This window comes from Passer domesticus, chromosome Z, assembly GCF_036417665.1.
Source record: "Passer domesticus isolate bPasDom1 chromosome Z, bPasDom1.hap1, whole genome shotgun sequence".
NCBI classification, from domain to species: Eukaryota; Metazoa; Chordata; class Aves; order Passeriformes; family Passeridae; genus Passer; species Passer domesticus.
Genome location: NC_087512.1, coordinates 17,564,154 through 17,591,140, shown reverse-complemented (window position 1 = coordinate 17,591,140; position 26,987 = coordinate 17,564,154). Strand labels below are relative to the sequence as shown.

At 40.7% G+C, this 26,987-nt stretch overlaps 1 protein-coding gene and 1 long non-coding RNA gene across 6 annotated transcripts in view; both read right to left on the bottom strand.

The window, feature by feature from the left end:
• ITGA2 (integrin subunit alpha 2) overlaps nucleotides 1-21,074 on the bottom strand; it is a 66,508-nt gene extending 45,434 nt beyond the window's left edge. For all 4 annotated transcript variants that reach the window (XR_010353750.1, XM_064404935.1, XM_064404937.1 and 1 more), the window contains exons 1-2: nucleotides 20,943-21,074; nucleotides 2,735-2,858 (exon numbers count right to left, since the gene is read on the bottom strand). Coding sequence is in view for 3 of the 4 variants with exons in the window: in XM_064404935.1 (XP_064261005.1) it covers nucleotides 2,735-2,858; nucleotides 20,943-20,982 (164 nt within the window). In the remaining variant the exon portion in view is untranslated. The remainder of the gene's footprint in view (nucleotides 1-2,734; nucleotides 2,859-20,942) is intronic.
• Nucleotides 21,075-21,820: 746 nt separating this feature from the next.
• LOC135290086 (uncharacterized) lies at nucleotides 21,821-26,460 on the bottom strand. 2 transcript variants are annotated; one of them, XR_010352799.1, is made up of 3 exons: nucleotides 25,745-26,460; nucleotides 25,184-25,311; nucleotides 21,821-22,982 (listed from the first exon to the last, which is right to left on the bottom strand). It is a non-coding gene; the product is annotated as an uncharacterized LOC135290086 (long non-coding RNA). The 2 variants fall into 2 exon arrangements; XR_010352798.1 differs by lacking the exon at nucleotides 25,745-26,460 and having other exon boundaries at nucleotides 25,184-25,392.
• Between the last annotated feature and the right edge of the window lie 527 nt (nucleotides 26,461-26,987).

Genomic DNA, 26,987 nt, shown 5'->3' with positions numbered 1-26,987 from the left:
TAACACAAAAAGTCTTACTTGCTTGTTTATGCCACAGTGTCCCAACATGTACCAGACTCTTCAATAGTCCTGCATTCCCTTTTAGACTGTCTTCCCTCTTCTCTCTGAACTCATCTCCAAGCAAAAGTAACAATTCTGCAAAAATTCTCTCTTTATAATTTCTTTTATTCTTACTGCCTCAGGAGATGCACCTCCTAGAAATACTGCTGAATAATATAACTGGCATCTGCTGTATTTCTGTAGCTCTCCTTTCTACTCTTTGAGTACAGGAGGTTTTTTAAAGCTGTATTTTATATGGCACCCTGTGAACTTATAAAGGAAAATCTAGGAAGTGATACAATTTCTGGTGGACCTCAGATTCTGGATAACCTCTTCTGGGAAGAGACAGCACCCCAGCAGCACATGGTGCCATGAGCAGCCCCATTCTCTGTGCCTGGACAGAGTTTTCTGATACGTCACATTCTTCCTGCACAGTGACGATCTCTTCACAAAAGCATATGATGATAAATGCTTCCCTCAGACAGAAAAATCACCCTGATCTTATCTCAGACTGTTTATCTTGTTCCCAGTTCAGCCATGTCAACAAGAATTCTGTGCATGGATTGCAGCCTCTGCATTGCTCATAGGAGAAAACAACTCTACTGATCAACTTGAAAGAGATTGAATGGTCTGTTTTTGTTGGGGTTTATTTTTTGTCTGTTTGGTTGGGTTTTGTTTTGGGTTTTAATTTTTTGTGGGTTTTTTTTTTAATAATGCATACACAAGACAAAGCTCTATTGTTGCAAGAAAAAGAAAATAGCCTAGAAATTAAGAGAACAAGACAGTAGAACATGACTCACTTTTTTTTAATGCTTGCCTAATGATTTTTTGATTGGAAGACTGAAAAGGGCTTTTCTTCACTGAAGAGCCTCTAACAAATCCTAGTTACTTGAACACAAGCTGATAACATTTCCCTGGTTTTTGGAGATAGGTCAGGCACCATGCCATGAAAGACCTAATGTACAGAAACGTTTACCAGATTCAAAATATTCATATACTTAGGAGAAGATTGGTTGAACTCCATGGTCATAAAGGTCTTTTCCAACCTAAATGAGTCCATAATTCTGTAAGGTAGGAAAAGTTAAACCGAAGTTACTTTTTTTTTACCTTCTATACAGCACACATTATCCAAGAAAGTGGTAGTGGAGGAGTTTTTATATTGGAAGCAAAACTAAAAGAGGGAAATATAAAACATGAATAGCTTGTATGGATCAGGCAGCTATTGCTTCTTCTGCAAGCTTTCAGAAAAACTCACTAGAAGTATAAAACACAACAATTTCTCTACATATGAGGCAAAAAATACGTTCAATTCAGTGCAGGCGCATGTTGTTCTCCTTCAATGGCTTTACATAGAAGTTGGGGGTTTTTTTGGTTGCTTTTTTTTTTCTTTTAAAGAGATCTCTGATCTATGAGTGACTAAACACATAATTAAATCAGGCAGAAATGCAGTAAGAAGCCACCACAGCATCAGATGAAGAGTGGGGGTAGGCTGGAAGCCTACTGAGCTGAGGGAGAGGAAATGGCAAGGTTTTAGTTCTGAGGCTACAGCTCTGCTCTTGTGTCACTGTGTCTCCTGGTCTCTGGAAGCAGCAGCTCCGTCACAAACCTCTCAGCTGCCTCAGCGACTCCATGCCGGCTCTTCCAAACTTTAACTGCAAAACACGTTTTCACGTGCGACGTCTTACTTTCTCATTACTGAAAAAAGTGCAGTTGCTGAGGGCGTTGTCAGGAAAGCAGAACTGCCAGTTTGTGGCTATTTGGGTTCTGACACAGTTCCTGTCCATGGAGGATGACCGGTCTGAAGTGTCTCAGCACACCATGATATGTACAGTCTGGTGTGGCTTTCTGCTCTAGACTTAAACCCGTGTACACACAAACAGCCACTGAAGAGTTCAGTAGCTCTCAACTGCTTTCAAAGACTTACAGTCCTTACACATAAAGACACCTTAAGATTTGTGCCTGCTGAGGCTGTAGAAGAGGAAACAATGTGTCTTCCACTAAATGCGCTCACTTCTGATAATATGGTTCTTGAAACCAACATTACTAGGAAAAATATTTTACTAATTGCTCATCAAACCCAATGTTGTGGCAACAGTGGATTTCAGGTCAAATTTTGTGGCTGAAGAAATGTAGCAAACAATACTTTGCTATGAGTGTGTTATCATAAACATCCAAATACACCATCCCTTGCAAAGCAAACAGTTAGTACTGTATTGGACACAAAATTATATCCCTTTAGTTTAATTTTAATATTAATAAGTAGAATTCACTAGACCTCATAATTTGTTTTGACCTTAACCATGTTAACATGGAAAAATATCTCACATATATGTAAAGAGTAACAAAGATGCTCTGGGTACACAAAGGAATGAACTGCAAGTTAAAATTCTAGACACTGTAAGCCTAAGGAAATTAGAGTATTGGAGATGAAGTAAAATATTACCATAAGAAAGACCTCGAGTCACATGATGTTAAGGAAAAAGTGTGAACCATCACATGCACATACTTTTAGAATATCTCAACTTTTGGTTTAATGACATTAAGCATTTATTTGTAAAAAGATAGCTCTAATATAAAAAAAATTAACCAGAATCCCTTTAAGTGAGGTGTGGAATTATAAAAGAAATAATAAGGGTTGCAACATTTTTTACTTAACCTTTAGCTAGAAATAAACCAACCCATTCAAACTACTTACCATTTGCCTTGTTCATTTATAAACTGTTGAACTGAATATCCAAACTGCTCTCTTCGTGGACCAGAAAATATTTTTGCTTCCAGGAGCCCAACATTGTAGGCTTCACAGCAGTTATGAAGAATGCCTGTTAACAGAAAGATTATGATTACAACAGCAATTGTAATTAAAGCAGAATTAAAGCAATTAAAGAAGAATTTTGATCCCAGTGAAAAAGGCTCTTCATCTGCGACAGCTCCCCCAACAGAAGAAAATAAATACAGCCTTTGACACATGCTTGAAAAAACAGTGATTTTGCCACAGTACCCTGGCCATGCGAAATGCCTCTCTGGCACTCTTTATGTGTGTTGTACTGTGGGCACAGATCAGTGACTCATTCACTGTTTGCCTTAACAAAAGTTGCAGCACTACTAATGGGAATGTTTTAGCTGAATAGAGGCAAAATGTATGATTCAGAGGTCTGTTATCCTCTTTACCTTCAGGCATAAGTTAAGCTTATGGTACAGCAAACACATCAAGAGCCTGCTGAGGTACACTAGAATCACAGAATCTTTTAGGTTGAAAGAACTGTGCTCAACCACTGCCAAATCCACCAATAAACCATGTCCCCAAGTGCTACAGCTACACATCTTTTGAAAACTTTCAGGGATGATGATTCCACACTTCCCTGGGAAGAGTGCTTCAATACTTGGCCACCTTTTCCAGGAAGAAGTTGTTCCTAATGTTCAGTTTAAACCTTCCCTGTTGCAACCTGAGCTCATTTCTGCTTGTGCTATTGGTTGTTACCTGGGAAAAGACACTGACCCCCACCTGGCCACAGCCTCCTTTCAGGCAGCTGTAGAGAGTGACAAGGTCACCCCCGAGCCTCCTTTTCTCCAGGATAAACACCCCCAGCTCCCTCAGCTGCTCCTCACAGGACTTGTGCTCCAGACCCTGCCCCAGCTCCACTGCCCTTCTCTGCACTCTCTCCAGCTCCTCAGTGTCTTTCTTGCACTGAAGGCCCAGCACTGGACACAGCACTGGAGCTGTGGCCTCAGCAGTGCCCAGTACAGGGGACAATCCCTGCCCTGGCCCTGCTGCCCACACCATGGCTGATCCAGGCCAGGGTGCCATTGGCCTTCTTGGCCACCTGGGCCCAGCCTGGCTCATGTTCAGCTGCTGTCAGCAGCACCCCCAGGTCCTTTCCAGCCTCTCTGTCCCAGCCTGTGGCACTGCCTGGGGTTGCTGTGACCCAAGGGCAGGACCCAGCACTGGGCCTTGTTGAACCTCACCCCACTGGCCTCAGCCCATCGATGCAGCCTGTCCAGATCCTCTGCTGAGGATCTGCATTAGATCGATCCCCTCATCCAGGCAACGGAGATATCAAAGAAAAACTCGGCATTAGAACACTGATTGTGACTGTCCACCAGCTGGATGCAGCTCCATTCACCTCAACTTTTCCTGCTTAAACAAAATGCCCTGATTGTACCTGCTAAGGCTGTTTATATTTGAGTTTGCGGCACTGGAATAAAAATGAGATTATCTGCTGCATCAGAAAACCTAAATTTTTGAGTCATTTCATTATCATGCCAGAAGCCTTTGTTTTCAGTCCAAACAGTCTGAACAGTTGTCCAAACAGGAAAACTTCAAACTACAAACATGCAAGGTGAACAGCATTAATAAATCGTGACATTTAACACTGCAATTCTATTTAGCTGTGGTTTTGTTTTTAATTGCTTTTCCTTGGGCACTTATATGCCTGAGAATAATGGTGTGCCATTCCATGCCATTTTGGAAGGAACCAGCTACGTGGACTGGGCACAGAATTGATTTTGTAGGACATGGGGGTCCACTCCTCATCCATGAAGGGCCTGATTTTTTTCTGATCAAGAACTGGAGGTTGATACCTAGGAGAATATCTACTGGGAAGGCTGCAGGAAAAAGGCCAGACTCCCCTGAGGGGCTCTGCTGTGAGTAGGCAGCTCCTTCCCCATTGTGGAGGTAGAAGGACTCAGACAACAGTGGGATTCCAGGAACAAGCTACAGCCCAGCTGAGGAACACCTCAGAGCTCCTGAAAAGCCTCCAAAAATAGCAATGATGGAAGAAGTCATGACTTGTGGTTGCACTACTCCCTGAGGTTTCCAGATGAGGCAGGTTCACAGAGCTGCTCATGGGTTAAACAACATCCCTCATGTTTCCCCTCCCTTCCTGTGTGCCCAGACAGAATGAGCTTTATCTACTTTACACACAAATATGCCTCACCACAATTATTTAGTGTGAATCATTGTGTAGTAAAGAAGCAGCCTTTTAAAGAATCCCTTACAACAAGAATATTTTAAGGAGAGATGGCACCTTAAAAATATAATCTCAAATGGTAACCATTTCTCAAGTTTTGATGGGCAGAGAGCTTACTGTTGATATCACTTTCTCCAAGGTCCCAGGAGCAGCTTTGGAAGAGAGGTTAACATGGTTTATATCAGCATGAAAAGCCCACCACAGTAGCTGAATTGTAACAGTAATGATGACAATAAAGTCATAGTAAAAATATTAAAATCACAACCACAGGTTTGCAGGCAAAGTTCATGACCTGTAAAAAGTGTCAATGTATTTTGTACCCTTGCCCACGGAATTCAAAACAGGAATATCACTAGCAGAAGACTAAATACAACTCTAAGAGAGTTACTATTTTTTTACCACAAATTCAAACAGGAAATAATATATTGGTTATCTCAAACAACCACATCTACAGTCAGCCTCTGGAAAGCAAGAAGGCACCCATTGCTAGCAGTATAGTTCCTAGAGAAACATCCTAGAGATAAATACATTTCTTGAGTCACGCTATTTAAGACTGGAGAAGAGAATGTGTACAGACTCATTACCCTGTGTTTTGCAAGTCTTTCGACACTAAACACAACCTCATATAATCACAGTTTATGTTTGGGTTTTGAGGACAAGGAAATGGTGTATTGAGATAGTAATCGACAATTGCCAGTAATTCCTTTGTGATCTAATATACTTGTATTTTATAAAAACATTTTTTTCATGTCATATCCTGAGGGAGTTTTTTGTGTCTGTTGTTAAATTGTATTATCCTCAGTCAGAAATCAAGCATAATTTAGCAGTTTCTCATTCTCAAGAGGCCAAAGGACACTATACCACAGCACCATCCTGCATGTACCTGCTGAAGAAAAACCCTCCACATTATATGCTGCACATGAAAATAAACCCCGGCTTTCGAACTTAAGAGATGGAAGCTATCTAAAATAAAAAACAGTTCCAGTCTGACCCAAAATCCAGTGACATTTAGAGAAAAACTCTCTATTCTCTGGACTGTTACACACTTAATAGCAAATCACACTATAAGCCAAATGGTAACATTGCTGAGTGCACTGGACAACTTTTGTGCAAAAACATGGAAGATGTTAATAATTTGTGTTCAAGGTGAGAGTTTTTTTAAATGCTACAGACAGAGCAAAAATTTCTTCCAGAACCGGGTGAAAGTACAGGGAGCAGGTATGACAGCCAACAGCCTGAAGGAAAGTTCTCCACGGTTCAAATTCCCCTAGGGTGCTGTAACAAATCAGATGGGGTCAGCAAAATGCGTTGAGGTTATCTGCTGCCTGCTCATCTCCTCCCTTGACCTCCCAGTAGTGTGTAACATCTCTCCCTGAATCTCCCAGGGCCACTCTCTGTGGTACCATTTTCTCCAAGATGGGGCATTATTCCAAGGAGCAAGGACACCTGCCCCTGCACTGGGAAGCTTCAACTCCTTGTAGCTCCCCTGGACTTCACCACAGCTTACAGAAGCAATGTCCTTGTTCTCTTCCCATGGCATGACACATGAACCATTTCGCCCATCCTTCCCATTTACCACTGGGGCTTTTTATTTTATTTTATTCTTTTTAATCATTTGCACAAGTGCAGCATCGGAGCTCTGCTCTTTGAGGGCAAAAATGTACAGCTGGAATAATGGAAAGGTGTCTGCCTCTCTTCAGGTCTCTTCAAATCTGCCTCTATCATGTTCATTTTCTGGACAGGCAGCCAGTCAACGACAGTGAAAAGAGAAGAACAAAAAAAGCAATCATAAAATCCAGGCTCTGAAGACACACTGTTTTCTACAGTGTTCTTACAGGTCAGCTTTGCCTCTCATCCACAACTGCTTTGCAAAAATCAAAGTAGAAGTGCTGGAAAACACAATCTGACTCAGCGCAACCATTATCAAAAGAACCTAGTTTCAGCATATTTCAGTCACATTTTAAATTCCACATTTTTACAATCGTCAGCAGCTTTTTTAGATCTACTCCACATAAATCTTAGTCGGCTTGGGCCTAGCATTTTTCCTGCCATTTTCCTCCATCTCATATAGTACTTACACTATAAGGACATCTTTTATACATTTTGTACATATATCTTAATATAGTATCCATAAAAAGAAACTCAAGTATTTGCAGCCAAAAAAAGAGAAAATTATAAGTTTCCTTTAAACCTATTTTAAGCCTGTGCAAAATAAGAGGGTCTCTTATGCATTAAAAGGGTGCCAATCATTGAAATATCTAGGTTCAAAGTACTGTATATTCCAGGCTGGAACGATTCAGCATCTGTGGCTGCCTTCAGGCAATGAACTTTGATAATTTAAGAATCTTGAAATAAAGAAAACTAATTCACTATCTGGATTTTAATAGCTTTTGGTGACAGACTTCTATTTTGTGACCTAATGATCATGATGAGAGATTGGTCGGGCAAGTAAAAATCCATTTCCTAACTTCTGTCTGTAAATGGCACTTTATTTACAGTCAAGTAAACAGACTCCATGGAACAAAGGAAGCTAGATACAAGCCTAAAGCTTCTGAAAGCCCCTCTGCAGACTTCAAAAGCAGCAGTTCCTTTCCACTGGGAAAGGTGCTTGGGCAGTTCATTTTAAAGGGAACACCTTCACTAAGCAGAGTAGTCCCCAAACCTAGCTTCAGAAAGGAAGCACAAGAAAATAAATCCTAACGAGATAAAAGAAACGATAAGCTTTGTAACAAACTCCAGTATCTCTCCGCATGGTATTTTTTTTCCCTGGGAATTCCCATATTTAAGAAACTGCATTATTGCAGTGTGAGCCATGGGAGCTGCTGTGTAGTTATACATCTGGTTTTATAATTTAATACCAGGATTTTTTTTTTTCTCTAGCAGGATGAAAAATAATGCATGTTATGACTGGGCACCTTTAAGCCTCAACGTGTGGGAATACCTTTGTAACTATAAATGACATATCTAATGATAGCTCTAATGCCTTCTGCTTTGTTCTGTTTGCACTACAAGCTGAAGCAAGTTGTAATGAAGTAAAAGCTCATATTAGGTACACCCAATTCATAATTGTTTTGATTTTGTAAGCAAAGTTAACAGCTTAAAGTGATCAAGCAAAAAAGTCTGTTTGATAATCAATCGTTTGATGTTAAGATTATAACAGCTGTTTTATTGAAACCTCTTATTCAGATTAACATCGAGCATAAAAACATCAACAGGATAAAAAAATGAAATCTGATTTTTATATTTGATTATTTCATTTGGTGGAACAACTTTATAAAGCTCTAATAGAATGTACTGAACATATCATTAGCCTGTATTTTGTATCATAGGTATCATAATAAATGTGTCATTTTGTTTTCACTCTAAGTAGTAAAGATTGAATTTTCAATCACATTTTACTACGTTGCAAAGGTGATGTGCCAATTTCAGATGGCAATAAATTACAAAATACCATAATTAGGCTCAGTTATGCCAAGTCTCACCTTTTATTAAAATACCCAGTCAAACAGAGGCATTCTGTGCTGTTGTTATTTATAGCTCTCCATCAAACAGCTCTAGCAAAGACAGTATCAAGAAAAAAAAGAGACAATGGACTTTGACCAGTGAGTAAGGATCCACCACACACTAAGTTTTAAATTTATCTAATGTTAACCTTGCCAGTAGGAAAATTTGCCTTTTTCCTTTATGTTCACTTCTTTGAACAACTACTAGCTATAAACAAGAAGAAGTTTGTTATGTAACCCAGCTAAGCAACCCTTTGTCATTGTGAGTGAGCATTTGTGTCAGTCACGATGCCAGGAAAGCATCCTTGGCAGCTCCCCTCCGCTGGGTAGCACAGCCACAGCTATAACCACTGCCCCCTCCAGCAGGGCAGCTGACCCCAAGAAACCCAAACTCAAGGTCAGCAGCATGCTGAGGGATTTGGGGGTGGAAGGGATAAGCATGTAGTCACCAAGGAAAAGCAAGGCCATGACCTGGCATTATGCTAAAACCATGCACTACAGTTTTTCCATCTGTAAGTTATTTTGGGTGGAAAAATGAATCAAGAATACCCCACTGGATTATTGGTTGCTTCCTGAATTAGTTTCTTAGATTGGCAGCCACTAAGATGTGCGCTGCTGACATTGCCTTAATTGCTCAGTCTGGCCTTTTTAAAAACATCTATTCATTACAGAAGAGGGCTTTGCCCTTTTATGTTAAACTGCTCCAAGAGAGCCACTACAAATTCCATAAAGAAAATTTTTCTGTTGGTCTCAAAGATTTCTACCTCCAAAGAACACACATCAGCGGGCCCTGAAGCCTGTCAGACCCTGCTGAGGCAAGAGAAAAGAAAGGGGTGGGAGGGATGAGAGAACTTGTAGCCGTTGTTTTCCACTGACTTCATCTCACAGTGGATGCACACTCTGGTTCAAGCTTTCTCCATGACTGAAATATTTCTAAGGGCTCTCTTTGGGGTAGATTTTCAGCTATTTTCTATTGTGCAAAGTCACACTGGATCTCCTTAGTTGTCAGGGAACTTGAAAAAGCACTTTTGTCTCTGTCTGATACCCAGCTGGTTATTTTTTTTCATCCCTCAGCAAAAGTTTGCTGAAGTTGGCTCACAGATTCCAGAGTTAGAGAGGGAGTACAGGCACCTACAGACCCCCTTCACATTATAATCACCTACTGTCCTTGCAATATTAGCCAGAAGGTGGAATGAAGGCAGGAAGGGGAAGCAATAAAGTTATGAAAGAGGGTAGTCAAGTAGTATTTGCTTTATATTAAATATATGTAGTCTTACTTTACTGTTTGAACAACATTTTGGTTTAAGAGTAATGTTACTCCCTTATTATTCAGAACATATATTATCACAGCAATAATCCAACTGGAATTAGACAAGTATTCTTACAGAAAGAACTACCCAGCTTTGAATGCTTTATTGATAAGACTGTGGAAACATAAAGGAAAAAAAACCAGCATGCAGTTACTTTGGTCTACTGAATTTCAATATGGATGTTCTTCATTGTGGCTTTCAGAAGCTACTGAGCAATTCTCACTGCAATGAGCAAAATCTTGACAAAAATTCCTTTTGCACACTTCCTTTTGTAATGTATTAGCTTGAAAAAGGCAAGTCTTTATTTTCCTACTTCATCTAACTTTTTCTTCAGACCAACTTTTTCTTCACAACAGCCACAATATCTCAGGCTTCCTAATAATTAACAGAAATCATAACATTTAGAGTAAAAATAAATTATAGGCAAAAAAGCCTCCCCCAAATCCGCCACTCGGAACAAAAGAGAAACAATGCCTCATTTAGTAACAATCCTCCCACCCTTCTTCCTCCCCTTCTTCCCAGCAAGTTTTCTTGGCTTAGTTGGCTGACTGCTTCTTCCTGGAAATAGGTCAGCTTCCAGCCTGAGAGCCTCTGTGTGTGTGAAATCCTGAGACACTGCCTTTCCCTCGCAATGGTTCAGAATGCAAAAGCTGCACTGAGAACTTATCAATAACCTCCTATAAAAGCAGTCCAAACCTGACAGGACACAAATTGTGACTGAAAAGTTGGAGAGACTGTGATAACACAAATAGGAGCTGTCTATTTTGCTGTTCTGACACTGCTGCAGAACAAGAGATCTAATTAAATTTACCCACAACTTCAGTAGTTAGTCTACAAGACTTGTCTTTCTCCTGGTAACTCCCTACTTGTGGCCCAGATACTGCCCTCCTTGGCTTCCAGAGCAGACAAATAAACCACTCTTCATCTGTAGTTAAGAAATCCAGACAACCTACTATACACACAACCTACTATACTACACTATATACACACCAGTCCTTCCACACAAGGACTGGTTCCAAATAAATGCTTAGGAGCAGCTCCTGCAGGACTGACAACTTCCTGTGAGTTTTTAATAAAGACAGCAAGTATACAAGCCTACTCAAATTTATTATCTTGGCATGTTTCCATCCATGTTTTCAGTGGGGAAAAGCTTTATTTTACAGAAAGTTCACTTAAATTCTATCTGTTACGACATGCAGTTTTTCTTTTATCTTGGTACTAACAGGATTTTTCAACTTTGTCCTTAGAATACCAAAATTTTTTTTAAACACCACAAAGAGATTAAAAGTATGTGAGGGTAACAAGCTGTACACATACATATGTTCTTTATGCAGTTGTCACTGGCCTTCACAAGTAATGATGATAAACACAACAAACATTGCATGCTTCCCTATGATAAAAGCTGACTTTCCAAGTGGCATTTCACTCCAGCAGTTTCTCTTCCCTTGTGTCCACATTATCAGTGGTTGTGTTTTCTCTTTTTTAAACCAGAAATATTTCCAAATATAGTCAGAGAAGCATGAGCCACACTACAACTATAAGAGAAAAAATGCATGCCACTGAAAGCAATGTGACTGCTATCTGTATACCCTATATGCCACATTTGCTCATCTCAGCTGCTATGAAAACATGATTGCACAAAGCAAAAAATGCAGGTTTTCACACAAATATGAAGAAGGGAAAGCAACCACAAGTATCTGTACTTCCCTACCCATATCATACTCTAGCCTATATAAAAATTACAGTGTATTATATTGTGTGTTATATCATATCACTGTTAAATGTGACCTGAAAGGCTAGACTAGAAAAAAACTGAGGGACTTGCCATCACCATCCATCCCTCCGCCACTCCAGTGTCACAGCCTAAAGCATGAGGACTGCAGTGGCTCCAGTGACCATTCCACCATATCATTTTTAGGACAGCATGTTTAAGACCCTGTTCCTCCCTCACAGCTTCTGAAGCTAACTGGAAGCTTAGCTCTGTGCACTGTACACAGACAGCCACAGAAATAAAAGCAGCTTCAGCTGTAGAAAGTTTGCTACATCAGCTTCCTGCAAGAAGGAAAACTCCAAAGCACCACAGGATATATAATACAATACTTGGAAGAGCTATAATTATCAGAACATTTGTTCTCCTATGCCAGAAGTAATGACTACTTCTCTCCTTTGATTTTAATGGGAGCTCATAGCTGGGCATCCTGAATGGTAGGCAGGTGGTCCCAATCACTCACCTGAAATTGCACCTTAATGCACCTTGAAATGATCAATTCTGGCACCAGATAGTGTCTAGGCAGAATTTAGGCACATTAAAATCAGGAAAACAATCCAGGAAGTCCAGACTTCAGCAGCTGGCTAACCCACAATGAACCTAAAATTACCTGTCACTTAGGTGTCATTACACAAAGTTGCACAAAAGTTTAGAATATGAATCAGGTGTAGAAGCAGCCCTGTCTAAGAGCAAAGTATTCTCCCCTATTGTTAACCCTCTCCAATGCAACAGTAAGAGGCAATGAAGGATATTCAACTTAATTATTGTGACTTGTAATAATTAGATTATTTAACTAAATAGCTATGCAACATTATATGCACAACCAAATTACAAAATGTGAATTCTATGGGTAGTCAGTCCCAAAAAGCCAACTCAGAACACCTTCCATAAGTGCTGAGACATTAGGCCCCAGGCAAGATGTATCTCTGCATGTCTGGAAACATGAATATACATCCTGGGATGAGCTGAGACCTTGTTTCAATATATGGGGTAGAGACTGCTTGTCTGACTGCTTTGTTGCCAGGCAGCAAAGATACTTCTGGAAAACACGGAGAGGTGAATCTACATCACCATGCATCTCAAGGGACAACTAGACCCATATTTCCCAGGTGACTATTACCATTACTTCTGAAGCAGCTACCTCTCAGAAAAAAAGCTGAATTGGACACCTGTCTCCCAAAATTCTTCCCCATCCTTAGCCTCAGTAGCAGAAGGCACCTCATGCTGATGCCTGAGAAGGACGGAATTCAAAGACCCTTGATCCACCTTTTAGCTGCAGGAGTCTTCCTGCTTTGCAAGAAGCTGGCTTTTTGTGCATTTTAAAGTGCTGAGTCCCAGGCACCTAACCCTGCTAACCACCTAACTCTGGGGCAGGGGCACCATGTTTTAGGTGAAGTGGGGCTGCAGCAGGCACTCTCCCACTCTCCCAGCCCTCAGCCCACATGGGGTCTACCCAGACCAGATACCAGTGCTCAGGTTGGTGACAGGATAGTGTAGTTAAGAGTTCAGAAGGAAGTTATCTTTTTTTTTTTTTTTTGGTAAAATAAAGCCATTGTACATTTTGGGGTCAGAGAGAAGGGCCCATGTACATTTAAGAAGAGTTTTCTGGAGATAATACTTGCTTCCACAAAAGCAGAACAGTTGCTTTTTTGTCTTCACAGAACCAAAGTCTATTGTAGCTCTCAGCTTCTCAGAAGGACAACTCCAGAGACTCAAGTACTTTTTTACTGTTCAATATGATGAACTGGCTTTTGGCAAGGGAAAATAAAAAATTTTTTAAAAAATGCATACCAACCCCCACTCCCCCACCCAAAAAAAAAGAGGGGGGGAGAAAAAAAAAAAGAGAGTAGAGACAGTGAAACGAAAGAATTTTTGGCTAGAGTTAAATGGATAATTATTATTAGAAGGACTATGTGAGTAGCCCTGCTGGATTTTCTCTTGGTTTATTGTTTTGCCCACCTTACTGAGAGTTCCTTCTTTGTAATTTCTGCTATTTTATATTTGACCTATATAAATTTCAGGCATGTTTAAAAGGGAACTTTATTTGGTGAGCACAATTAAAAAAGTGTTATGTCATTAAGATTTTTTCTATGCAGAAAAAGTTAGCTAAATTATAATTTGAGGATTTTCAGCTAAAGCTGAGTTTAACACTTTAAATTCAATCTGTTCTATGTGCATCTAAAGTACTGCATACAAAAACAACTGAATTTTATACAACACAGTAGGAGTACTGGATAAAATAGTTTTAAAATTCATTATAAGAGACTGTTGTCATTGTCTTGTTAGAACTTACTGTTAAGAAAATTGAATCACTGAAAAATTATTTAATAAAATGTTTTTCTATTATTTAGGTAGCAATTAATATTCTCTCAAAAATTAATATTCTCTCTCAATTAATATTTTCTTAAAGAAAATTCAAATAAGAATACAGGCACAAAGACATTTGAGTCACACACTCCCCTCTGCAGTGATATTTGGTAACAATCTAGGATGCACTGGTTGCCTTAGGACATAATACTCCACTTGATGCTGCTTTGGACAGGTCCCTCAAGGAGATTCTTTTATGTTTTTCTTTCCTTATTGTAGAATGTTGCTATAAGGAACCAGGACACAATTCTTGACATGAGTTGCCCTGATTTGACACCTATTCAGACATCTACTCAACTAAGAGAATGGAACCAGCCAATAATAAATTTAGGCCTGAATTGCAGTAATTTACTGTTTTGTTCTTTTAGCTGAATATATAATGAAGTAGAATTTCTCAGCCAGTGTGCTTTCATAGCTAAAGGGAAACTTGAACACAACAGTCACAGAAACTGAGGAATTATGAGAAGTGACTGCTGTGCATGTGGAAATTATATATGATTCCTCTGGTTTACCTGTGTGCAGTTGCCTTGCTGCAGGCAGCACAGAGCATGGCACAGGCACATCCCCCAGAAAGTGCTGGGTTGACAACTTGTAGTAGCAGCATCCTTAGCTGCACTAAGCACACAGACCTAGCAAAAGGCAGCTACTCCTCAGGCAGGTAAGAACACTGATCTTGCAGCTGGCTGAGGTAGTTGTTTACCAGGTAAACCAGTGGGTGAAGCAGCCTGGTCATCTGCAGTCTTATCATCACACGCAGCTTGGTACTGCAGTCCTAACACAGCATCAACTGCTGCCAGCTTTTCTTGCTTAAGGTCTCTTATGTTTGAGACAGATAGCTAGACAGATAGATTAGCTGTCATATAGATAAAAGGTAAAAATATATTTCAGTCCTTTGCACCCATCCACGCCCACCTCACCTCTCCATCCTCAAACTCCACTATTTCCTTAGGTACTTCTACTGTGCAATAAGCTTCCTCCCTGAAGCCTGCTGTTGACAGTAATTTTCTCCAAGATTTCTTCATTGTCTGTCCTTTAGAAATAACCAACCATGTTATGCAAGGAGATTCGTGTGATTAAGGAAAAAAAAAAAAAAAAAAGGTGTGCAGGTGTATGATATAAGGGAAGAATTATAAACTTGGAAGCAGGTTGCAAAGGGCAAAATAAATCAGGAATACACCAAGGTTTCCATCAGGGCTGTGCATAATTTCCAAGCCCTTCACCCTGTCTAACAGCAATTTGAAAGGGACAAAAGAATCCATGACATTCATCATGTGTGACATTCAACCATGCAGATGCCATTCAGTTGCACAAAAAATGTCTTTGCTCATCCTCCATTCAAAGAGTCTGTGTTGATCCTTCTTCTCTGCCTGCTCTTTTAAGACCTGAATAATATGCAAGTCTTACTATATTTTTACAGCATGTGCATCTCCAGGAGAAAATAAAATTTTCTCCTCTGAGGATCCTGAAATGTTACTGAGGGAATAATTCAAATTAACAATTACCAACACTCAGAATATTGAGTTTATTTGGCAGTTCAGAAATCACAGCCTTATTTGGAAGTGATGGAAATGCTTATGTTGACAGCACTAAATGCCTTTAGTATTCACCACCTCCAGAAAACGATTGCAGTATGAGCAGGAAGAAGATTACTGCATATTGCTTCACAAAGACACATAGTCACACTCAACTGATACAGACAGAAGACATAATTTATCCTGTGTAATTCAAACTAATTTTTATTATCCTTTTATAAGTGCCTTAAGAAGTGGTATACTCCCATAACTATTTAGCACAGGTATATTTCAGTCTTCCACCTAAGGGTTTATAAATAAAAATCCTTCTGTGTTATCACTTTTAAGAGAAAAGAAAACTAAGGCTCAGACAGTTCTCTGATGTCCTTGAGTAATATAAATTGGAACAGTAGAGCCAAATTATTTACACAAAAAAATAAGCTTATCAACTTGTTCTGTCTTGCTGCACAGGGTGTGAAATCCCAATACTGTGCACTATCACAGGGCCAGAGATCACTATGTGATCTAAAAGGTCCAGAGAAAAGAAGCTCTAAACATTAAAACTGCTAATGAAAATGTCCTAAGCCAAGCAGATAACATGTGTTGGTATGCAAGTGCATGGCTATGCCGATGAGAATCCAGTCTGTGTCCTGTCTGCATTTCAGCACGGTCACCATGGAAATGGGAACCAGCCTGCACAGAGCCTAACAAAGGAAACCTTTAAATGAAAATAACAACACTGGATAGACGCTGCACAAGATTTCTGCTGGGGAAAATGACTTGTTTTACTCATCTGGAGATGCAGAAACCCCCTTTTACCTGCATTAATCTTAAAGGAAAGTACTTTATTCACACTTAGCTGTTTTGACATCAAGCCATTACACTGCTAGTTGCAGTTATTAGCCCTCATGAAAATACATCACATGAAGTACATACAAACCCCACTTTCATTCATTCAAAATCACAATAGTGAAGAAAGACCACAATGAATAATATTTATATAGTGGCTGGGAAGCACAATGAAAAAAAGGAGTAGCTGTACTTTTACTTCTTTAATTTCTTAAATTAAAGTTCTGCGATACTGAATCAAAAAAGCAAAGAACAATTCACATGTTGTTCCAGATAGAGGCAGCACACAGTTAAAACTTGTGGGTAGGATCTCATGTAGACTTTGACCAAATTATGCACAAATAAATATTAACTGTTAATGTGTTTAGGTGTCTGATGGTAATAGCCAGTATGCTTTCTAAAATAAACATAATACAAAATACAAGTCCTGTAATGCAGTATGAATGAAGCCTTACTTCAATCTGCAATGCTGTGAGAGGCAAAACTCCAAAAATAATACATAGTGGTGCTGCTACTTCTTGCTACCTCAGAAAGAGGGAAAAACTAGAGACAGGTTTACTTTAAGAAGAGTTCATGTTTAGGTCCTCCTTTCAAGCCATCTCCAGATTATACAATAATTTTTAACATTAACATTACTCATGAATATGATAATAAAACATCAAGGCATCAAAAGATGATCTCAAAGAGGGAGAAAGGCAGAAATCAAAATAGGCTGTACAGATTTAACTTGGTGTGCATGATTGCACATTAAAAACATTTTCACCCCAACTTTTACCTTCATTTATTGCACAAAATATTCCATTTCCATTTGCTATTCAGTTATCAGTTTAGTCTATTCTCCTTTGTACATTGCCATGTCCTTTTATGTATATGATTTTAATCTTAGCAGCTTCCTTGTTGATTATTGTCTACATGTCTTATACATTTAAATATTTGCACGTGACAGAGGATTTATTTTTCAACACTCAAGAGAAATGAGAGACCATCCTTACCTCCATTAAAAAAAAAAGTACTTACCACTTTTGGATATCTAGAGATACAGCTAAACCCTTTTTTGCTCACATTTGAAATACAATTTCCATTTACTTCAGTCACAGCTGTGAGTACACAGCAGTTTTGCACATCAAGATGCACTTGCACAACCAGCCAAGCCAGTGGAAGTAACAGCTATCTTGACAGAGACTTTTCCAGCTTTCCTCCCTCCTCTGGCCACGAGTTCTGACTGTACCCCGTGCCAGCACTAACAAATAATTTGCTCAAGTGGGCAGGATCAGTTTAGCTCATCTCCAAAACTAACCTGGCTCAAAAGGGGGAAAAAATTATTCAAGCAAATGGGTCCCTGACCTGTTCCCGAGACTAAGCCATAGAGATAGCACAGAGGAACTGGTGGAAACATGCAAACAGGAGTGGATGAAATGTCCTTGCAGCGTCAGCTCCACATTCAGGTCAGCTTAACCAGATCGTGAAAACGCAGCTTCAGTTTTGAGAAGCCCTGGCTGAGCAAAGAGAAAGAGAAGAACACAAAAGCTCCAACCACATGTCAAAGATTTGATTTAAATGACTTGTCTGAAATTGTACTCAGCTTTTGTGGGGAAAAAAAAAAGAGGGAGAGAGTGAGAATCCACTTTTGTAAGGAAAAAAGAGAAATTTATTTATCTTAATCCTACATTTCATTCTCATTCATTAGACCACTTTCTAATTTCAAAACTAAGTAAGGCAGGAGTTCCAGTTCATTATATGACCACACCATCTTTCTCTGTTCATAGGCAGTGACAGTATGATGCACTGACGTGCAAAAGAGACAAATCCAGGTGGCTAACTTATTCTGGGCGCTTTCCACGTTTTGCATGTTAAATGCCATTATCACAGTTTCCATCCCTGTTTAAACAAAAGCATACTGAAAAAAAAGAGTCTGTAGGTTGGGTCTCCTATTCCTCTATAGGGCCTTACAACCTATTACTTACCGGAATTTCCATCACTGGAAACTCTCTATTCTACACAGACACCCCAAATTCAGGTAGACCTGTTTTCTCCTTCCATCTGCCTGGGTCCCATAGAGAGACCTTGAGAATCCAGGGCACTCATGTGGTAAACCTGTATCCCAAAAGGCATATCCCTCATGTCGCTGCAAGTTTACATTTCAGAATTAAAGAGTTCAAGGGATGTGTACTTCACAGAATGGAGATTTTATGAATGTGCTAGGAGTTGTATCATTCACATCCTGGATTGCTGGAGGAAGATGCATGTTAGTCTTCAATATGAAGGCTTGCTGAGATAGTATAGGCAAGGTCACTGCAAATTTTACTTCCTCCCCTATGTATGGTCCTCCAACACTATCACTTGGTATTTCACTCAGAAGTTAATTGTTATAAAAAGGAGAACAAGCTGGTTCATCTGAAGCCCAGGAAGCAGTTAAGAGCATGCAGTACAGACAGTCAGGAGACCACCATCCAGAAGCAAACTGGAAAGCAGAGTGACTTAAAAAACTATGGATAGTGCTTTGAAAATAACAAACAGCATGAGAAGTCAAGAAAGAAGTTTTTTGTATTTTCAAGTGTAGATCTAAGACCTCACACGGAAACATCTTACTAAGGTGCACAACCAGGCGGACATAAATTAACTTAGAAACTAGCTGATAAAAATGCATTTCTTTCCAGAGGAATATAGTTTTGCACAGACTTGTTACCTGGCCAAATTTAGGTAGACAATGCAAATAGTGCCTTCCTGCCAAATTTCAAATATCTCCTCTGAAGCATGACACTACAGCTTTCCAAAGAAAATGTTACCAGAATTGAGCCCAGGAAAGCTACTGTATTTTCCACTGGCTTCATTCTCATAGAGAGTGGGGCTGTTTTGGCTCTGACTTTTAAGGACAGGATACGGAAAAAAATGCATACTTAAAATGTAAATTTAAAGAACTTGACGTGGCAAATCTATCAGCAGCATGTAGCAACAGAAAAGCTTCCGGTGTTGTTGCATAGGTTGCCCTGTTAATGCATCATTTATTCCTCTTGACATAATCTACTTCTCTATGCTATACACTTTTTGGTCAACAATTTACATGGTTGTTAACAAAGTCATGCTATCAAAATGATAGTTCTGTTTCAGATCTCTTCTTCTTGTAGCATCTACAAAGTCTTAATGATGTTCCAGACACAAAAGTACACATCAGCAAAGAGTAACCCACTACTTCACTGTTGCACTATTTTTAGTTGAATTTAGAGACACAGCAAAGCACCCAATGTGACCCATTTAATACAGCTGATAATTCAGAAGTTAATATACTGACAACTTGGAATATTTTCTAGAAGTAAAGACTAATTCAGCCAAGCTATCCCAATTAAATTTAAGAGTATCACCTTTGAAAGTAAACCAGCTCACTAGAATTCAAGCAACTTGAAAATTATCGTGGGAGAGCTACAAGAGTACCACCATAGTACCATCAGAACACTAAAAACACTTAAGGAAAACTCTCCTGTCTGAAACTTTTTGGTGCTAGATCAAAAAGGCCTTAGCAAGTATTAACCCAGTAATTGCATCCATTATCATCAAATGTCATGACACATCTGAAATCAAAATTATGACAGCTTTCAGATGTCTAAATTGAGATAAATCATGGGTAGTGCCTGAACGAAGCAGACCTATCCCACTTCTGTCATTCAAAATGCCAGAGGAATTCTCCTCTCACAATCAGCCCTTATCTTCCGCTTTCAGCACTGCTCTACAAACTCTGCAAGTCTTAAGACCCCATGAATTACAGTGAATGCTAATGGTCCTGGTTTTCAGTAGCTGTAACCAGGAGAATAAAGGATAGATTAAGCTGAAGTACAGGGTGGAATGTTTTGCCCACTGGTACTTTTCAGAATTTTTCTTTTTTAGAAAAAAATTGCCAGGTTGTTTTTGTTCTATATACCACATCACAGGTTAATATTTTTGTATTTTATTTCATACCCTGCAGCCACACATTCCACTGCAGTGTTCGCTATAGTTACTGAAAGAACAAGTTAGAACAGTTCACCAGTGAAAACTCATTTTCATGCTACCTTTTCGGTGACTTGCTAATTAAGGGGTTTTGAGAGTATACAGTAATATTAAAACTCTGAAACTGCCTGGGAATTTGCTCATGGCAAGTGAATATGATTGCTTATAGTTCCCAGGAAAATAGATGTAATGGTAATTAAGTTAGCCAAGAGAAGGAGGAGATGGTTCAAGTTTCCCTATCCTTGTCCAAGGAGTGACATCTGCCCAACAGTGTAGTTACAGACCTGGAGGACTCTTGCAAAGAGGAGCAGCATTCAGATAACATCATCTTCGCGCCTAAAAAGTTATAACCATCATATAATCCTAAATTCACACATCAGACTGTCCCCTTTCTCTCCGCTCCAGCGCGCACACACACAGTCCATTTAGGGGAAAGTGCAATCTACGCCACTCCAGGAGTTTAACCTGCTTTAAAATCGCCGCCGATGCATCGCGCTCGCTCGCAGCCGCGCACCCTCCGCGCCTCTCCGCCCGGCCCGGCGGCGCGGCGGGGGCCGCTCCCGCTCCGCACCTCGCCGGTGGATCTTCCCTCCCTCCTTCCCTCCTTCCCTCCGTGCTGCCCGGAGCGGCGGGACGGACAGACGTACCCAGCGCGAGGAGCAGAGGCGCCGTGCCCGCGGAGCCCATGGCCGGCGCGGGGCGAGGTCGGGCCGGGGCCGCTCCGAGCTGGCCGCTTCCCAGGGCGACACTGGGCGCCACCTGCTCCGAGCCGCCCCCAAATACTCTTCCTCCTCCTCCTTCTTTTCCTCCCCCTCCTCCTCCTCCACGCCCCCTGCGGTCCCCGGCCGCGGAGGGGCCGGACGCAGCTCCTCCCGTCTCCCGCCCCTCGCTCCGCGCCCGCGGCGCGGCCGGCGGTGCTGTGCCCTGCTGGCTCTGCCTCCGGCTTGTCCCACTCTGTTCCCTCCTGGTTTTACTCCCTGGAGGAGACCCGCCTGGCGCTGCCCAAGGCTGCGTGCCTTTGCCTCATGGCTGCGCTGGAAGGGGGCTCCGGGGTCGGGACACCCACCACCCCCGCCCTGGGAACCCTGGGCAACAGCGGTTTGCAGGGCTGGGGATGCCTCTTTTTCTTATTAAGCTGCGCATTTGATGTCACTGAGTGTATATGTTCTTTAAATTAAACTTTTGCAGACTATGCCCCCAGCTATGCAGCAGTGAAAGAGGATCCAGAAGCTCTGCCACTCGAACTTGGCAATGATGGATGGTGAGGATATATTGCCTAGGCAAAATAACTGCCTGCGTTTCCTTAGATGCCAGGCCAGTATCCAGGTAGACAAAGAGAATCAAAGCCAGTAAAAATAAGGAGATGAGGATTTTGACTTCCTAAGAAATCAGAAAGGGGTCTGTGTAGCTTTCAGTCTACCTAGCCTTGTCAGCACTGTTTGAATAATGTATGTCCAGATTATTTGAGAAACATGCATTTTCTCCATCCCACAGTTCCAGTAAATATCAAAATTTGTAGACTACATTTTCATATGGAATATATTTATTTCATTTTGTACAATGAATTCTGCTGAATAATTTGAACTTCTTGGCATTAACACTGTGTAATGAAAAAGACAGTTGGCCTGGAAAATTGAAATAAAAGAGCTTCCTTCCTTCACCCTCCTTGCCATCTAGGTCATGGCTGTTTAGGTGTGGCACACTGTAGCTATTATTTAAGGAGCACATGTATTCTCTCAGCTTCTTATTTGTTTTTAACATTTGGAAACTGAACTGTAAATTAAAATGAAGAAGTTTCTCAGCATTTGTCAGCAGGTGGTTTTCAACAGGATTTTTTGGATATGAGTTTTATATGGACATCATGCAGTTAAAGAAATCTCCACCAGCATGTTAAAATCCACTTGATAGAAGTGCAGCAGGGACCTGTCTTTGTATAACTTACATTGGATTCTTTCATGTGTGTGCTTTATAGCTATATAGGACTGTTACCCAATCTAATGAAAGAGCTTGCATGGACTCACTGTGAGCACTTCCCCAAACGCTGTCACTGCTGAACTCCAAAGCCCTTTCCAGGGCCCTTGGTCAGCCATCACCAGGGACAACTCACAAGTCTCTGGGAGCACTCTGTTTCCCTTGTGCGGTGCCACAGGAGACCTGAAGACACCTCAGGCAGTATTGAAGTGCAGATACTGAAGCAGTAACACCAGCTTCAGCACCCAGACTGGTCCAGTGACCAGTGGGAAAATTGTGATGGGAAGACCAGCCGTGGGAGATTTTCTTTTCATCTGCACTGAGTATATACATGTATGTGCCACTCCAGGACAAGAAGGAAAATCTATACTTCTACAAGGAATAAGAAGAACATAATTAATAAATACTAATGAAAGGACAATAAAAAACAACAACCAAAAATCCACGTCATAGAGAAAAATGGTTTCTTAATAATGGAACAAACCTAGAGTTGCCCTCTGCCCCACCCTAAAATAACCTCAGCAGACTAATGTCTGTTTCCTAAGAACAATGTCTTTGATTCAGTTACACCATTCTAATTATAAATATATCCTTAGGATATGAAACTTTCTTTCTCATCCAGATACAATGTTGAAGAATAATTTCTCACACACAAAGGCTGTCTCCCAGGGTGCTGCTTCTAAGACCAACATTCTTCAGTGTTTACAAAGAATAGGCTGTAAGAGAATAAATTCTGTGGCAATTACTGTATTCTTCAACAATACTCCCTTAGATTAATGCTTTTGTTTTAAATTATTTTAAGCCATTTGATAACAACCTTCATATAATCCTGAACTGTACTTTGCATATTATAGGAAACAAGAGTTTTTATATTGTGCAATATTTCACCATTTTTGACTCACATCAGAAATTTTATACATATATTGCACATATTCAGGTAAATTATTATTTACTATTGTTCACCTACACTGATAGTCAAATTACACAGAGAACAGTTTGGTTAGTGCTCCTTATCTCTGCACTATAAAATGGGGTCTGATACACACCCTTTGCTGTACACGTGTTTGTTGTTTAATGATGTTTTATAGCACCTTGTCATGTCTGCTAGTAATTGATCACAGGGACACTTGCCAAAACTTCTGTATCTGCCTGAGCTTATTTGCAAAGTTTCAGTGTTGGCTCTATGCAAATACAGTGTGTACATTAGAATAAATTATTTTGTTATCAAGGGCCAAACCAACTTTATTTTTCACAGTAAGGACTGTGTGAAGCAGGTTGCTTGATCAGTATGAAAAGATCACTATAGGTTTTGCATTTTCAAGAAAAAATAGAAGTTGCAGAGTGAAAATAATGAATTAATCTTGCTTTTAAAAGTTATTCTGGTGAACACATACTTCCAGTGATCAATTTTACAATTTATGCATGTTATTCTAGCTTTTAATGTGACAAAAAATGTTCAAATTATTGTTCTCAGAGAAATATGCACGTATCTCCATTTTTTGTCATTTGCAAGGGCTGACCAGAGAATCAGAGTTTCTGTGGTACGCAAAACTTAGCAGTTATCTGTTAATGTGTTTCTGGGGGGAAATCTTGGAAAAGTAGCTAATTTACACACAGAAGGCCAAGATGAATGGCTCCAGGTCACGCTTTGATTTGTCTGGAGATGCTAGAGGAAAGGGCTACAAATACTAGTTATTTTTTTTTAGCAGAAACATGGTGTCTATAACAGAAAAGTTACATTAAGGGCTCCACTGAAGGAAAAAGAACAAGCTACTTAAAAAAACACCAAATCTATAAAGGAAATGTTAAAATTAGCTGTGAGGATGTAGTTTAGACATTAGTAATAATTCAGATCTGAAATAAAACTGGAAAATATCAAAAATACACTAATGGTGTTTTAGGTATCACCTAGGGAATAAGCAGAGGACAAACCAGCACTTTGCTATGCTACTGTGCAAACCACACATTTTAATGCTTTTTGCAACTTTGATTCAATAATTTCAAAGTGCTACACAGGAACTCTCCAGTCTTGGTCTTGATGCACAGCACCACTCCCTACTCTGGAATAGCAGTATACACTTACCTGTCTCTTGCTGTTTTGTGTGAACTGTGTTCTACCCAGCAATATTTTTACCAATTCTTTTTTTCAGGTAAGAAAAGCTTAAATCTGTCATGGGGAAATAATATGAATGGGATGTAATGAAGCCAGTGAAGTGTTCCATTCACCTGTGATCTCAAAAGTGAGGTCCTACAGCAGAGCCCACTAACACAACGTATGTAATTCAGGGTCTCTGGAGCAGGTGATGTGCTACTCCAATTACCAAAGTATTTAACCTTGCTACAGCTCAAATAACCACGTGAATTCTTAAAAATAGTGTGTATCTTTAAAATATTTATCAGACAGGATTGAAAAGTACCCGATGAAAAGACAGGAGCCTCTATTTCCTTAGAATATGCGTTTATTTACATTTCTGACCATTTATATTTTGGAAACATCATAATTGTTTGGATTTTTTTGAATTAAGATCTATAAATTATTCCTTTTTATCTGCCTGCCATCAAAAGTTGCTCAAGAATTCGGTAGACATTTTTTAGCAAACCTGACTCCCTTAACAATTTCCACTGAATCCCACTGAATTTTTAATTAATTATGTGGGATTTAAATTAATTTTTAAGTGAAATTATTAAATTAATTTTAATTAATTATTCTCTCCTGGTTATTTGCTACATTTCGTAGGATTAGCTACAAAGCCTGAGTAAAAGATGAAACATCAGAAAGGTGGTGCAAAAAATTTGGTAATGTGATCACATGTTGTCTAGTAGACTCCAAAAAAGCATTCACATTATCACATTATCAGTATCAATTAGATTGGAAAAGAATTCTGAGATCACCAAGCCTATTCCAATGTCTAGTCACCCTTTTTGTGAAGAAAAACTTCCTGGTGTCCAATTCCAACCTCTCTTGGTGCAGCTTGAACTTACATCCTCTCATCCTGTCACTGGTTGAATGGCAGAGGAGATTGACCCCCACCTGGCCACAGCCTCCTTTCAGGGAGTGACAAGGTCACCCCTGAGCCTCCTTTTCTCCAGGATAAACACCCCCACTCCCTCAGCTCCTCACAGGACTTGTGCTCCAGACCCTGCCCCAGCTCCACTGCCCTTCTCTGCACTCTCTCCAGCTCCTCAGTGTCTTTCTTGCACTGAGGGCCCAGCACTGGACACAGCACTGGAGCTGTGGCCTCAGCAGTGCCCAGTACAGGGGACAATCCCTGCCCTGGCCCTGCTGGCCACACCATGGCTGATCCAGGCCAGGGTGCCATTGGCCTTCTTGGCCGCCTGGGCACAGCCTGGCTCATGTTCAGCTGCTGTCAGCAGCACCCCCAGGTCCTTTCCAGCCTCTCTGTCCCAGCCTGTGGCACTGCCTGGGGCTGTTGTGACCCAAGGGCAGGACCCAGCACTGGGCCTTGTTGAACCTCACCCCACTGGCCTCAGCCCATCGATGCAGCCTGTGCAGATCCTCTGCAGAGCCTTCCTGCCCTCCAGCAGAATCAACATTTCTGCCCAACTTGGTGTAGACTCTGGATTTAGTCAGGGTATACTCAATCTCCTCATCCAAATTTTTAAGTTATTGATCAGGATAATAAACATATTGAACAGAACTGTGCCCAACAGTGAGCCTTGTGGAAGCCCCAGAGTGACTGGCTGCCAGCTGGATGCAGCACCATTCACCGTCACTCTCTGGGCCTGATCATCCAGGCAGTTTTTAACTCAGCAAAGGGTGCACCTGTCCAAGCTGTGGGCTGCCAGCTTTTCCGGGAGAATGCTGAGGGAGACAGTGCCAAATGCTCTTCTGAGGTCCAGGTAGATAACATCAAGATCCTTTCACTTGTTTATCAGATGTGTCACCAGGTCATCAAAGGAGATCAGGCAGGATCTGCCCTTCCTAAGCTGTGGCGGCTGCGTGTTATCCCTCTGATCCCTACAGGCTGTCCTGTAAGTGCTGTGTGATCACACTCAGGATGTTTCATAACCTGCACTGGGACCAAGGTCAGGCTGATAAACCTGTAGTTTCACATATCTTCCTTCCAGCCCTTCCTGTGCATGGGAATCACAGTGACCAACCTGTGTGGATCTCCCCAGGTAGCCAGGACTGACAATCAGTGATGAAGAATGTCTTGGCAAATTCTTCTGCCAGTTCCCTCAGTACCCTTGGGTTAATCCCATCTGGTCCCATTGGCTTGTGGGTGTCTGAGTGGTGCAGCAGGTCACTGACTTCTTCCTCTTGGATTGCAGGGGTCTCTTCTACTCCCCATCCCTTTCAAGCAGCTCAGGGGGCTGGTTGCCCTGAAGATCACTGGTCTTACAGTTGAAGACTGAGGCAAAGAAGGCATTAAGGGCATCAGCCTTTTCCTCATCTTTGGAAACATATTTCTCCCCCACTGAGTTCAATAAATGGAGTTTTTCCTTCATCTTCCTTTATTAATGTTTTTATAATATATTCCTTACCAGATTGCAAAAATCTTATTCACTTTCTAAGAAAATTTGTCCTGGGGGGAACCAACAGGCCAGCCCTTAAAAACTGGAATAAAATCTGAAAATTCTTTGCATGAAGGGCTGGTGGGATGGTCATGGAAGAGGGGCCATTTGATAAGAGAGGACATGCCTCCTCTTGAGAGTTAGTGACATGTGACTGAAACGATGCCATTAGGCCATGTGCAAAG